This window comes from Ricinus communis, chromosome 3 (assembly GCF_019578655.1).
Source record: "Ricinus communis isolate WT05 ecotype wild-type chromosome 3, ASM1957865v1, whole genome shotgun sequence".
Classification (NCBI taxonomy): domain Eukaryota; kingdom Viridiplantae; phylum Streptophyta; class Magnoliopsida; order Malpighiales; family Euphorbiaceae; genus Ricinus; species Ricinus communis.
In genome coordinates this window covers 23478081-23493418 of record NC_063258.1, presented here as the reverse complement: position 1 = coordinate 23493418, position 15338 = coordinate 23478081, and the positions used below count along the sequence as shown (strand labels likewise).

Sequence of the window (15338 nt, the reverse complement as noted above, 5' to 3'; positions counted from 1 at the left end):
TCTTTTGAATTTTATATTTAGTATTATCGGTGGAATGATATAAATAAAAGATAAAAAATGTAAATATCTTACTATATTATATAAATAAAATTGTTGAGATAAAATAATATTATAATAAAACAAAACATAATATAATATATATTTTTTAAAATTATATATATAGGGATATCTTTTTGAAACGGGACTTAAAAAATATATAATTTATTATAATAAAAAGTTTATTCTTATTTATAATTTACTCAAATTGAGTTTATAATTTTTTTATCATTATATAGAGATTATTATTCATATAAAATATGATTATAAAGAGTCTTTACTCTATATATATATATATATATATATATAATATCTATTACAGAATTTTAATGCATTTACTAAAAATTTATGATTTTTAATAAATGAATAAATTTAAATAGATATTTTTATATTTGAAATGAGTGAAAGTATAAAAATAATATTTAAATGTCAAATTATTAGTGATTTTTCTTTCAAGCTAGCTCACGGGTGTATTAATCAAGATGTCTCGCGAATAGTAAGTTAAGCTTCCTCTAGTTTGGTTTAGCCCATTTATTAAACGAGCACAAATGAGTTTTTATTGAAATGTTCTTTACAAAAATATTCATTCTTATAAGAACAATTGCATTTTTACCTTAAAAAAAAATTGTAAAATATTCTTTCTCGAAAATATATTTGTAAAAAAATACACTCAAGTCGAATATCCTAAGTATCAAATTTACCAAAAAAAAATTAAAAGAAATTCACACATTAACGAAAATCAAATAAAAATTAATAAAATTATTCAGTTACAAAAGAATTAAATAAATAATAACCGATGAATAAAATTAAATTTAAACAAATATAGATTAGACAATAAATAAAAATCAACCAAATAACAATGAGACATAAACCATACCCTTCTTACATAAACCAAAGACCAACCAAACTTTAACAAAAGTCATTCAACTAATAAAATACCTTAAATTTTTAATTTATTTAATGATAATCTCTCATGAGTGTTTTAGTAATTTAATATTTGTTTATTAAGAGTTTATTCGAATGTTGATAAATATTTTAATCCTTAAACATCTTTGATTGGTTAATTATTTTAATATATTATAATTATTTTTGTAACACTCGTAAATTTTTATTATTATTTTAATTAAGATTTTTTTATTTTATATAAATCATTTAAGTTAATATTTTAATTTTCTCTTAATTTCATAATTAGTTTCACTAGTGCATGTATGCACAATATTATTTTTGTTACTATTTTAAATTTTATCTTGATTTAATTCAATTTAATTGATGAATATATCTTATTTATTATTTTAGGGTGATTTTTTTAAATTTATAAGATATATTTTGAAGAACCCAAGTATTGAAATTAATGATTTATTTTTCAATTAGACCACTGAAATGTGAATTGACCATTTTAACCCCAATTAACAAATTATATATATATATATATATACGGGTATTGTAGCACATGTTTTATAAGGGGAGGACCTAACAGAAATTTAAGGGGATGAAAATTACATTTTGGTTCCCCGCCCTCTCACACAATTTCTCTCCTGATACACCCATCGCGGCTCCTCTCTATCATTGTTTCCTTGTTGTTTGGCAACCATCGGCCATGAAACTTCTACCACAGCGGCTTCTTGATGTTGCCAGCTCAGTTCCACCATATGTTTCACTGGAAGCGACTTTAAACTGATGAACTAAATACTTGAAATTTTAATTTTTTCTCTGCTTTTTGCTGTCAACGTCGGAACCACCACCTGCAGACAAGGGAAGCACGAATGACATGCCTCTTTGGAAGATGCTAATCCAACAAATATTTCTAATTTTAACACATTTGCAACTTTTGCAAAAAGATTGTCAATCTTGTTCCTGTCTGAGTATTACCAAATGAAGGATTATAGTCTTTTTTTTTTTTTTTTAAGTAAAGAGAAAGAGTAAAAATATAATAAATTAAAAATTAAGGTATTTTTATAAATATTTTTTTAAAAAGTATATATAGTATAATTTTCTCTTTATTGAACCAATATCTAAGTAGCTCAATGTGGGCTTAAATCGTTTATACCTCTAGTTTAGGATGCTCGTGATAATACTTTCAAACCCTAAGTTAAACTCTAACTTCAGTAGAATTTCAAATTTTTAGTTAAGGTTGACGTAGTTTTAACCTCAGCCAAATAAACTATATAAACCATGACTAGGTTGACCAATTTAAAGTTTAATCGGCTAGTTCACATGAGTGAAACTAAATTTCAATTTAAGTATATCGATTGAATTAGTAATATTGGCACAATCCATAATTTTTATGGTTTAACTAGTCAGTTCAATTTAAGTGTAATAACATATATTTAAGTTAAATTTATAAAAAGTATTTTATTTCTTTTGGGAGTGTTCTATTAATTAACTTTATGTTTCGATATATTTTGATTATTATAGGGCTTTATTATTAAATCTTGATATAGAGTCGATGAGGGATAAATAGCTCCTCTGTTATCAAATCATTGATACATATTTCTAATCGATATCAAACCTTCAATTTGATTTAAATTGATATCTAAACTTTAAAAAAGTATATATAGCATACATATTGCGGTCGTCTGATGTTAATGTGGCAGCCGGAAAAAATATTCCCTTTGACGCTTCACGTCACCACTTGACATGTCATTTAATTTGTGCCAAATAAGTAAAATATGGCCCACTCTAATTATTCTCCAAAATGAATCTCAAATTAATTCAAATAAATCTTAAAAAAACTCTTCATCTTCTTCTTCTTCTTCTTCTTTTTCTTCTTCTTCTGCAATCTTTTCCTTACGAGCCTAAAATGCCATTAAAGCTAAAAACTTCTTTTATTTATCTCATCTTTGCCAAAAAGAACATTACATATCATAAAGATATAGAAAAAAAAAAGAGAGAGAGAAATGTGTAAGTTATTACAATCACCAAAAATCATCCACTAAGTATAATAATCTCAGTTTCCTCCTCAATATTCTTTTCCCTCTCAAAGCCCTAACTAAACAAAATTGCGAACCAATAAGAAATGGCGACAACAGCCATGGTGTCGGCGTCGACAATCGAGTTATGGCAACAGCGCAACAGATCGTGAACTGTGTTGAAATTCTTGATCTTTTAAATGATTTATCCCTGCGGTCTGATAACGAGGTCATTAACTATGCTGAAAGCGCTGTTCAAGTTGCTATATCGAGGTTAGAAGACGAGTTTCGTCATATATTTATTAGGAGAGGAGTTTCACTTTCCTTTGTATATTCAACCGATGATATTGACGAGGAATTCAACACTAGTTTCAGTGAGGTTGTTGATAGCAAAGGTTAAAGTACTGGTAGGTGTTTTCACAAGCGCGGTAGGAGTTTGTGTGGTGATGATCATTTCTGTGTTGATTTGATTAATAGTGAAGCTGTTGAGGATTTAAAAGTGATTGAAAAACGAATGATTCGATCCAAGTATGAAAAAGAATGTGATCAAGTTTATTGTAATGTTAAAGCAGATGCTTTAGATGAGTGTTTGCTGATTTTGGGTGTTGAGAAACTGAGTATTGAAGAAGTTCAGAAGACTGATTGGAAAAGTTTGGATGAGAAAATGAAGAAATGGATACAAGTTATTAATTGAATTTGGAGAAATTTGGAATTTATTTAGGATAATAAATGGAATGGGTCATATTTGCTAATTTTGTAGAGATTAAATGACATGTCAAATGGTGATGTGAAGCATCAAAGAAAATATTTCTTCTCAGGTGCCAAATCAGCTTTAGATGTCCGAAATATGGTGTTACACTCAGTTGATATACTTTTTTGAAGTTTTAGTATCAATTTCAATCAAATTGAAAGTTTGGTATCAATTGGAAACATGTCTCAAAATTTTGGTACCAACGATACCCGTTGATGAGTCTAACCAATATTAGTATATGATAGGTAGATTACTCTGCAGACAACATTAGTATACATGTAGCTACTTTGGTCTTCTCAAAGTAATATGGAATGGCGTTCATGCTAGATCATGAAAGGGCATAAAGATCAGTAGCCTAACAAATCAAGTGTGCCTTATGGTACATGAAACTAAGGGTTCAACACCTTCTTCCATCCAAACTGAAAAGAATATATAAATGGGTAGCATGAAAAGCAAGCTAACTTGATTCCAATCAGTCATTCACCTAGATGACAAGACCTTCTAATTTTAGAAGTCACAGGCATAAAAAGAGTATATTTCTTCTCTGTAAATTTTCCAACCCCAATATGGAGGATTTTCTTTGATTGAATGATGGCTTTTCCCTGCAATGACAATATACCATACACGCTATTGACAAAATTTGTCAAAAGAACCAAGTTAATCTATATGCTCAAAATGGATCAAAGCTTATGAAAACTGCCCCTTGTTCTAATGCATGATACCCATTCCAGTCACTTCCCTTTGTAACTATATAGCTCAGTTGCTGAGAATGTAAAATCGTACTTGTGAATGAATTCAGATCATCTTTTCTCCGTACTGTTTTTTCTCATTTTCATCTCTTATCTTCTAAATTCTTCATAGATATAATATCAGGAAGCCTGTTAGCGTACATTTCAGTTTCAAAAGATTGTGAGCCATAGAAACGAAGAGGAGAATAGGCTGCCTAACATGATAAAGAAATATAAGAATTTCAAAGGAACTTGACAAGATTGTACATTTGAAGAATAAGGTTATCAAGAGCACTTGTCTTTTGCATACAAGAAATCAAAAAATCCACTTGTGAGTCTGCCCGCGAACATAAATATCACCACTACTTTGCTTTTCTATTTACTTTTAAATATGGCAAGGCACCGATCACATTGTCATAGTCGCTCCGGCTGACTGGGTGCTACACATAATAATAAATATGTTAAATTATGAAAACACACTTCTACATGGAGGCCAATATACTGATCCAAAATCTATGAAATCCACAATGATACTTAAACATAGAAGAAATATGCTTAGTCATATAGGTGAACTACAGAACCTCAAAAGTTAGAATTAAGAATGTAAAAATTGTAAAACCAAAAAATAGAAGCATAATCAAACTGATCTAAATTCTATAGCATTGATGACAACAAGAGAGTTTCGATACAAAATTCCCTTTATCGGTACAATTGGAGACTTTTGTGCAAAAGTAAACTAGACCTGCAAACGCCTATTTGTTTGCTGCTAATCAGTAAACAGCTCTAAGTTTAGCTCAAGTCCTTTGCAACATTGTCATCAATTCATTGCACGCAGCAAGATAGTTTAGAAAGGAATTCAAAGGGACTCTTCTATAATTTATGAAGCGTTGCATTGTAATATATATGATAAAAGACATCATGCACTTATCCATTTGTTAGTTGCAAATCAGATATGCAACATCTCCATGGAGACGAGATGCATTGACAATGCATGCAGATAACAAACAAACGCATATACATGAGTCTGTACATATATGTATGCTCTCAAGTTCATTACATGCCCTTAGCAGTTGTACTGTTCCAACAGCTGCCAGATTCTTAGTTTAAAACTCGAAAGTTTGAAGCACGAGGAACCATTAACCTGTTATGAAAGCCTATCCCAATTAAAGAAAATTGAAAAGAAGCAGCACCTATCAAAATCCCCAAAAAATCAAGCAAATATAAAATCCCCTCAACATATCCATTTTCTTAAGTGGCACTCTTCCAAACAATCTTCCTTGAACAGTTTGACATGCAAAACCACTTCAATTTCTCTAGAAGTCTTACTTAGCTTCTGCCTTTAAAATTATCGCAGGCATAACTCAGGGAAACCTGGAAACACCCAAGATGTTGCATAACAGAGGTAGGGTAGTTTCATCAAGCAGAAAATTGGTAAAACTGCAAACTACTATCCTGTGCGCAACATGCTATCAACTTTAGCAACTTACTTCCTGAACCTGTAACTTATTAAGTTTCAGCCTCCTCGTTAAAATTAAAGGAGGGGAAGTATCAGAAAGATCAGAAGCATCTATAACTCTAATTTTTCTGAAATTTCTCTAAACCATAGACTTAGGGGGATAAAGAGTCCAGCTCTCAGGATGATAATAAGTAAGCAAAACCTTGATATCTTGCAAAAGAGGGAAAGAGATAGTCCCATGCATACTACTGTAACCTGGAATTCAATTTCTTCCTATGTAAAGAGCCAAACAAATCCAATTATTTTCTCATGATTATAATATCAATATACCATTATAACTTTTTCATCATATTTCACTGATAGACATTGCACTCTAACAGAACATCAACAACCCTGAAAGTGCAACAATTTAAATATCCAAAAAGGTACGAAAGAGAAATCTCTATTAGCTATCTGGAAATATGACGTCTATTGTTACATCATTCTGCTTTTCTGAGAACCCCATAATCTTCAATCCGCATTTCTTACTTGATGCACATATGGTCTAATCTCTAATGGTTATAACAGAAATGATATAAGACCACAAGAAGTTCCAGTTTAAGCATATGCTTATCTTCTTCCTGTACATTTGACATAACATCGGCATTATTATCAACTAATCCAATGTCTCTAGATGATGAAACTCACTTCCTTCATGCTCACTTGATCAAATTAATACCAAATGCCATTCTGTTATTGAATTAATTATCAACCAGCAATATTGAGGTGTGCAGGACCTCCTGGCGAATAATTACCCACAAAAAAAAAAAAAAAACTTCCCTTATTGATATATGCACACATTCAGTAATTTGTGCATGCTCCTATCCCCCAAATATACTTCCTTTATGTGGTATCATCAAAGTGATTTTACCCGACATCTGCTTCATTGGTCACACAAGCCTCTCCTCTCGTCATTTAACAAAATTAACAAACAAGCTGTCACGATTTAAAAAAAAAACAAGAAGTCGTTGAGAAAGAAACTGCAAATATTTCAAGAGCAATTTGATATTACATACAGCTGATGTCTATAATCCTATAGGATAAGGAGGCAAAATACATAGGACAGATGCAGTGCAATCATGTAAAGACAAGACAATTACTAAAGGAATTAATATCACAATACAGTACTAAAACAAAAAAAACTGAAATTTTCATTCTAGACTGGCAAATGGATCAGAGGAATGTAGGAAGAGAACCCACCATTTTGGAAAGTCTCAATTTCCTCTTGGTGTTTTTCTTGGCCAGTAAATGCTGCTTCCCAGCTCTCCTCCTCATTATTTTCCCTTTACCTGTGACCCTGAATCTTTTTGCCGATGCCTATTAACAAAACCTCATAAAACTCAAAACCAAAATTTAAAAATTTAAGAAAAAAAGAAACACACACACACACACAAACATGCCTCAGTGAAATCTACAGCAAAGAATTGAAGCAACAAAAACCAAACCCAAATAAAGAAATGAGAGAGGGAGAGAAAAAGATAGAAATTGACCTTATGGGTCTTCATTTTGTAGCCCTTAGCAGCAAAAACAGTAAGAGATTGAAACTTTTGAGTGAGAGTAGCGATAGAAGATGATTTTTGATAGAAAATTGAATGAGACCCAGAAATGTTATGACTTGAACCGAGTCTTAAGGAGTTGTTCAAATTGTTAAAAGGCGAAAGCTGAGCAGACCCATAAGAGAGTCGAGCTGTTGGAGGAGATTGCAGAGGGCATAACTTCAAACTGAAAGACAACATGGTCAAGGAAGCCATTGTTTAAAGCTAGATTGTTGCTTTGGTGATGTTAAAGGAAATGCGATTGAAAGAAAGAAAAATAAGGGTGTGACGTGGTGAGCTATGGTGTGGATAAAAGGAGCAGTGAATTGGAGTCCGCTCAATTACGTTGTGTATTTTTTTGTTATTTACGATCTTTTATGGTTTGTCTCCATCTTCTCTCTTTCTTAAGATCAGGTAGGTACTGTAATTTCCCAGTTTAAGGCATTTGCAGATATCTGAATTTTACCCATTTTTATTTAGCACTCCTAAGTATGTTTTTGAAATTGCATTTAGCAAAAGTATCTGTTTAAAAGAAAGTTAATTTTCAATTTGTTTCTAGTTGTACAAACTATTGTCAGAAAAAATTAGATATATTAATATTTAAAATATTAATTATTTTAAAGTAATAAGTCCATAAGATTAAATATTAAAAATATTAGTTGCAAGGACATAAAAAGTTAATTTAAAAATATGCAAAGGATATTAGTAAAAGTACATTATAATGTTTAAACATGAATAATTATATATTTTATAGTTTAAATATATAATATATAAATATATATTACTGCGGTCTAATTACTAATAAAATTTTATATTTTATATTTTTTCAATTATTTTAAAATTTTAAAATAAATATTAATTTTTTAATTTATTTTTAAAATATTTTCCAACAATATATCTTTTTAAGTTTTACAATAAAAAGATAACATGTAACGTCAATTATCTTCACTATAAGAATAATAATTATAAATTAGTAAAAATAATTTATTCTATACTTAATAATATTATCATTAAAAATATTAAATATATTTATCATTTTTTCACATATTTTATATCTAAATATAATAATTTATTTAACTTAGTAATTTTTAGTTAGCAAAATTAACTTGTTATGTCATTTTTCTCGTTATAAAATTTTAAATATTATTATTAAAAAGATAGTTTTTTAAAAATAAATTAAAAGATGCTTATGTTTATTTTAAAATTTAAAATAAATAAATAAAATTATTAAAAAATATAAAATTTAAAATTTAATTAGTGATTAATTCTATTATTTCACATATTTCTCTTTAAAAATAACCATATTAACGTGTTGATGTCCTGTGTCTTTATTTGTGCTTCTTAGGTTTATATATATAAATTTTAATAAGATAAATATTTAAAATTAAGTTTAATTTATTATTTAATATAACTAATTTTATTAGTTGTTTAATTATTGATATTTATAATTTCATAATTTAAAAGGTAAGTTTCTGAATATTGTCTTATATATATTTATATATAAATACTTTATTTTCTAAATTTTATTTTATTAGTTTTATACAACATTTATAGATTAAAAACCATGGCTGAGGGACTTTAATACTCATTGTCCTACATAATAACAAATTAAAACCTTTGAAAAAAAAACCAGATAATTGCATTTGCAGGGCATAAATTGAACTGCAGACAAGTTCTTTTTTTTCCTCTTTCTCATTCACTTAGTTCTTAAAAGAATTAAAATATTAAATTGTATAATATGCTATACATTAGTTCTGTAAAGTCCAAATCTGAGCCCCCCTTTCCTCTGTTCAAATAAAACACACACTAATTAGCAATAATGCCATTGATACAAGTCACAATAGCCTCCAAATTGTTAATATTAATATTAAAGGTGGTGCAATCATAAGAAGCATTAGTAGCAATCTCACAAGAGAGTTTTAAGCCAGAATCGCCTCTGACATAACAATACTCTGTAATAAGGCCAAGTTCAGAACCTAAAAACTTAATTTGAGAAGAGAACCCATGGAATCAGCGTTGGTAAAAGAATTTCTTGCTATATGTAAACCACTTAAATGTAAAAACTTGACAAGGCTTTGAGTGATCTCATGAGCAAATGCAGTAACTTTTTGTTGACAGAAACAGATGCTGCAAAAATCCGATTGCATCTGGTAGTATCAATATAAACAGCAAACCAACTTCAGCAGGCGCAATGAAATGGTCAGCAACTCAAGGTTATGTCAACTGGATACATGATTGATTCAGTAAGTGCTTTTCATGTACTGCTATCTATTGTACTAATTCTATGGGGTAATGCTGATGTTTAGTGATAAAATACAGCTCAACCTAGTAATTTCCATGAGCAACAATTGCATCATTTGTGATGGACTTGGGGATTACAATATGGTGATACACTAAGAAGTGCACCAGCATGCCTCATAAGAGAATAAACAAAACCTTACTCTATTTATCTGCCTACCACAGGCATGATGCAGTGCTTCAACACCAGATGGTTGCACCAAGCTCTACACCATTACTCTCAGAAATGTTAAGTTCAACAAGTCCCGACTAGAGCTTGATTTCTCCAAGTCCAATCAAGGTCTTGATATTATGGCAATCGATTCCCACTCCAAACTACATATCACATCCTGCACAATATTATGTAGAACATCAAAAATACATCATCACATTCCAAGATTCCACAGCATTCAAACCATTCAGGTTACATACCGAAGGGTTTTGACAATCAATGTCAAAGCTATTGATTGCACATGGTTCAGCCAAAAGCTCAATAGGTTCCTCACCTGATGCAGCAGTTATATATAAAACATATATCGTCAGTCTTGGCTTAAGTGACTGAGCACTTTTGATTTCCAAAGAACAAAATACTCATTCCATGAATAAGCAACACAGTTGTAAAAGCAAGATATTGATGTTAAAACTATAACTGAAACATCTTTAACTAGAAGAAACAACAATAGGACATAGCTAAACAACAGTCACGGCAGGAACTCCCTACCTTGTTCAATGACAGCAAGGATTCCATCTTCTGAGCAGATCATCGCAGGTAAGATGCGTGAGGACGAGCTATTACTGCTTAAAGATTTAGTATAGCAGTCATACTGAACCTCCCAAACATCACTTTCAGACAATGAATGGGTTGCAGTGTCATTTAACTCGACCCCAGAAAGAACAATTGGTTGGTCTTTCCAGCGCAGATCCCAGGCAAATACAGTACCTGATGAACCTCCTGCCTAAAAATTACTAGATTATCAGCATAATCTTCAACCTCAACAGAACCATCTCATCACAAAATAACAGTATAGCTAGTACAATTCTCAGACCGCAATGCATAAGTGTGGTTGGAGATTTGAACTGTTCTGTTGAGGTTAATGCAAATCTATTAGATATTAAAAGGGAAATGTTTAGTTATCAAAACAGGATGCCTTTGTGCAAGTAATCATACAGCCCAATTAAACTTTCACTGAATAATGCTCCATCTCACAAACTTAAAAATATAAACATGTTGACTTGAGCAAGCTAAGTTGTCTACAAGTAACACATAGATGGGCATGATGATAAATTTCTAAACAAGGCAAGTAATGACATACTTATAATGCTGAAGTATAATTACAGTACTGAACCATAAAAACTCTCAAGTAAAAGCATACATCCAGTATCATGCTTTCTAGTTAAATAAAGCACAGCCACCTACAATCACTAAATCATAAGCACATGTACTATCTATTGCTTCAGACAGCCAAATTAATCACCACCAGTTATAACAAATTTTAGCAACTAATAATATTAACAATAACAGGAGGTACATAAAACAGAAAGTATCTGCCACAAAAACCCAATAGAGAGATCATTCATACTATTTATGTATCAAAGGTTTAAAGAGGATTAAGATATTAATAGAGCAGCTATCTTACTAAACACGTGTACTTTCTTGATTGATGAATATCAATGGAATGTATGATCCCAGAAGACATTCCTTGATCCCTGCAATTTAAAATGAATTATTTAAAATCAAGATTGCGCTTAAAATTAGAATGAATTATTAAAATGAATTAAGAACGAAATACACACGCACCAAATACCCTTAAATTGAGCAACAGCAGAATTAGGGCGTCTCAAATCCCACCATTGAAGACCAAACCCACACCCACCAGTCACAAATTCAGTATTAGAAGCCCATTTAACAGCACTATAAGAAACCAACCCATTCCCATCAAAAACCCTTTGACAATTATTAATTCCTGTTTTGCCTTCACCTAAAACCCTAACCAAATTAACTCTCCCATCTTCCCCAACGCTCACAACTTCACTCCCTCCTCCCTCCATCACATCCACTCCCCTAATAGGCCCCACATGAAACTCCCTGCCGCCCAGTAGCTCCGACATTCTCGGAGGTTCCAACGTGGATTCCTGTGCGGTGGGGAAGATGTGGAGGGAACCGGAGAATGTGGCGGCAGCAATGAGGGATGAGGTTGATTTGAGGGAGGAGATTCGAGAAGGCGGGGTCCATGAGGAGAGTGGAGTTAAAGTTAGGGTTTCCGAGGATGTGGATGATAAAGAGTGGGTTTCGAGAGAGGGAGCGTCGGTGTCAGAATCGAAGAAAGCGATGATTATGGATCTTTGGAATGGAGAGAGTGATGGGAGCCATCGGATTGAGTCTACGTATTTGAATTGTGGGAGTCTCTGGATTTCTACTGATTTTGCCATTGTTAGGGTTTTTGGAGGGTTTTCTCTGTTTCAAAATGCGCAAGGTTAAGTCTGGCGGTGACTGTCGGTCTTCTCTTTCAGGTCTAAAATCTTTTTAATTTAGTAAATTAAGAATTATTTTTATCAAATTTGTTTTTAAACCCATAGCAATTTATTTGTTTTTGTGAAAAACAATTCGTAACACTTAAAGAAAATAATTATTTGTAAAAGATATTCTTACAAAAAGAGTGCAATGACTTTAATCCTATGGCAGGAAATCCTCTCAGTTTGTTCTTACCTAATACTTTTATATAACATGAAGATTTTAGTTATCGATATATTTTAATATGAATAGATCAGTTCTATGTTTGATTTGTAAAAGAGTAATTTAAAATCATGAGATGCACCTCTTTGAAAAGATTTAGATTAAGAATTATTTTTCATCTTTATTATAGAAAGGTACTTGAAAATTATGCTTCTCCTATTTGAAGTATACTAAAATTTAATGATTTATTTAAATATTAGAATTTATTTGGTTTGGTCAATAAATGCAGTTAATAATTAATAATTGATAAGTTAAATTATTTGGTAAAATTTTATTGACTGTTATTGCTAATAGATTAAATGATCATCGAAGTCATAATTTATTTTTAAAAATATATTTATTTTATTATATTATTTTTAATAATATAAATTAATTTAAATAATTTATAATAAAAATATTAATTTATTTAGCTCAATTATATTTATTTTTAAAAATATTTATAAAAATTAATTTAAAAAAAGAATTACGTTTTAAATTTCACTAATTGAAGGTTTATAATTTTTGGTGTCTTAGCTATAGATGTCGTAATTATTTAACTACAAATATGAATTTAAAATAATAATTATTTATTATAAATATAAAATTAATTATACTATATGAATTTAAAATAAATTATTATTAATAAATTTAAATTAAAAATATATTTTTAAATAAATTTGAAACTTATAAAAAAAATTAAAATAAAATCGATATAATTAGCCGCTGATTGCGACTAAATCAACCATCAATTATTAATTTTTAAATCTTAACAAATAGCTTCGTATAATTATTCAGTGAGAAATAACTAATAATTTTATAAAATTTCTGAACTAAACATCTTTTTAATTTTATCAAAATTTTTATAATATAAATTTATAATTAAATATAAAAACGGTTATATAGCATCGAATTAACTTAGAAAACTTTTAGTTGTCTTCCGAAGACAACTTTAATTAGAAATGTATAAACTATAATAAGGTTTAGTTATATAGTTCACGGCCCATTCGACTTCTTATGTGTGCCTTTGAGGTAACCCTCCAAAATGGCAGTGGCAGTGACAAATTCTCTTCCAGATGTTCAGGATAAGATAAGTCAAACTCAAATGTTCATGTAATGGCAGCCACGAAAACAACCCTTTTCTTCAACAACAGCCTTTCTTCTTCTTCTTCTTCTTCTTCTCTTCCTTATCATCCTACAAAGAAAAATGGCCAGAAGTATATTATTATTACAGTAGCTAAGAAGAAAGATTCTCCTGAGAATTCAAGAACCCAACAACAAAACTCCATCCTTCCTCTAAAGATTTCATACAGAGCTCTTGCTAAGTCTGCCATTGCAGTGTTTGGATTAGGGTTCATTGATGCTGGGTAAGCCTTTTTCTTTCTTCTTTGTTTGTTTGTTTGTTTATTTGTTTTTGTATCTCTGGTTATATGATTACAGCTTGTTTATTTTAGGTATAGTGGAGATTGGTCAAGGATTGGAGTGATCTCAAAGGAGAGTGAAGACTTGCTAAAACTTGCAGCTTTTGCTGTTATTCCTTTGTGTATTTTCCTTATATTTTCCATCTCAAGAGAACAAGAAACTTAGATTCATTGTTGAGATGGAATGTTTGTTTACCATGAAATTCAACGGTGATTAATTGCACTTTAGTATTAAAATATGTTTACTATTTTTTTTATTCATTTTATTCATTGGGAAACTCAATGAACTGTGTAACATAGCATACTGCAAAAATAATAATTTGAATTCTAATAAATATTATATAACTAAATACATAAATGGATTTTTGTACTTATTCTATTTTTGCAATTGGCTTTTTGAACTCAATTTTAATTCAATTAAATTTTTCAATTTTACGGGTTATTATTTTTAACCCCTTCACTAACGATAATAATAAAAAATTAATACTATCACTAATGATATTACTTATAATAGTAAAATATATAATTAAACTATTGAACTTGTCTTATTTTCGTAATTGGCAACATAAACTCAATTTTGATTCAATTACTCATATGAACTTCACGAATTGTTATATTTAAATCCTTCACATATGGAAGTTAAGTGCTTTGGATTAATCTCTTGTGAAAAGTGTGTTCCATTAATTTTAATATATTGTTTATTATACATTAAAATTATTTCATTAATTTATAAAATAAAATAAAATATATATTATTTTATTTGAATTTATGCTTTTTTTAGATGGCGTAAAATACACGCCCTTAATGTCTGTGGTTGAAGGATCTAAAAAGTAACAACCATAAAGTTGAGAGGTCCAATTAAATTAAAGTTGAGTTCTATGAGCCAATTGTAAAAATAAGACAAGTTCAGAGGGTCATTTATATATTTAACAGTTATTTTATATTTTAAATATACTATTTTTTTATTCAAATTTACATATATTTAGATGGCGTAAAATGTACGGGCATAAAGTTGAGATCGTGAGACTAATTGTAAAAATGGGACAAGTTTAAAGATCCATTTATGTATTTAGCCATATTTTATTTGTATCAAATTCCTTCTACCCAAAAAATAGGTACTAGACTATTTTATTTATGTAATCAATTTATTAATGACTATTTTTTATTTATATATTCTACTTTCATCTTCAAATATAATTAAAGTACAAGTAAGAAAGTTAAAAAAAAATTCTAAAATTGTATTAGAAAATTTATAATTCTTAAATAATGAAACTTTTAGTTTATAAAATAATTCATAATTATTTATTTAATCTGATTGAAAATTTCATATTTTTATATAAATTTATAATTATATCTAAATATATATCTTTAATAATACGGCAAATGTTATATTAATTTTGATTTATGTTAATATTTTATTATGCAAAATGACTTCCGTCCAAAGGACGGGTATTGAGCTAGTATATATATAAAAGT

The 15338-nt window shown here is 29.6% G+C and overlaps 3 protein-coding genes across 5 annotated transcripts; 1 reads left to right on the top strand and 2 right to left on the bottom strand.

The window, feature by feature from the left end:
- Window positions 1–4645: 4645 nt before the first annotated feature.
- LOC8265769 (50S ribosomal protein L35, chloroplastic) lies at window positions 4646–7835 on the bottom strand. Its single transcript, XM_002528346.4, has 3 exons — window positions 7410–7835; window positions 7120–7236; window positions 4646–4864 (listed from the first exon to the last, which is right to left on the bottom strand). Exons 1-3 carry the CDS (start codon window positions 7668–7670, stop codon window positions 4787–4789), a joined length of 456 nt encoding a protein of 151 aa, XP_002528392.2. The 5' UTR covers window positions 7671–7835; the 3' UTR covers window positions 4646–4786.
- Window positions 7836–9295: 1460 nt separating this feature from the next.
- LOC8265768 (nuclear pore complex protein NUP43) lies at window positions 9296–12273 on the bottom strand. Its single transcript, XM_002528345.4, has 5 exons — window positions 11530–12273; window positions 11369–11438; window positions 10453–10687; window positions 10164–10237; window positions 9296–10081 (listed from the first exon to the last, which is right to left on the bottom strand). Exons 1-5 carry the CDS (start codon window positions 12159–12161, stop codon window positions 10028–10030), a joined length of 1065 nt encoding a protein of 354 aa, XP_002528391.2. The 5' UTR covers window positions 12162–12273; the 3' UTR covers window positions 9296–10027.
- A 1138-nt stretch (window positions 12274–13411) lies between these two features.
- Window positions 13412–14101, top strand: LOC8265767. 3 transcript variants are annotated; one of them, XM_025158998.2, is made up of 2 exons: window positions 13412–13808; window positions 13882–14101. In XM_025158998.2, exons 1-2 carry the CDS (start codon window positions 13558–13560, stop codon window positions 13925–13927), a joined length of 297 nt encoding a protein of 98 aa, XP_025014766.2. In that variant the 5' UTR covers window positions 13412–13557; the 3' UTR covers window positions 13928–14101. The 3 variants fall into 3 exon arrangements, with proteins under 3 accessions (XP_025014766.2, XP_015580375.2, XP_002528390.2); XM_015724889.3 differs by having other exon boundaries at window positions 13415–13808; window positions 13902–14101; XM_002528344.4 differs by having other exon boundaries at window positions 13429–13808; window positions 13896–14101.
- The last annotated feature ends 1237 nt before the right edge of the window (window positions 14102–15338 follow it).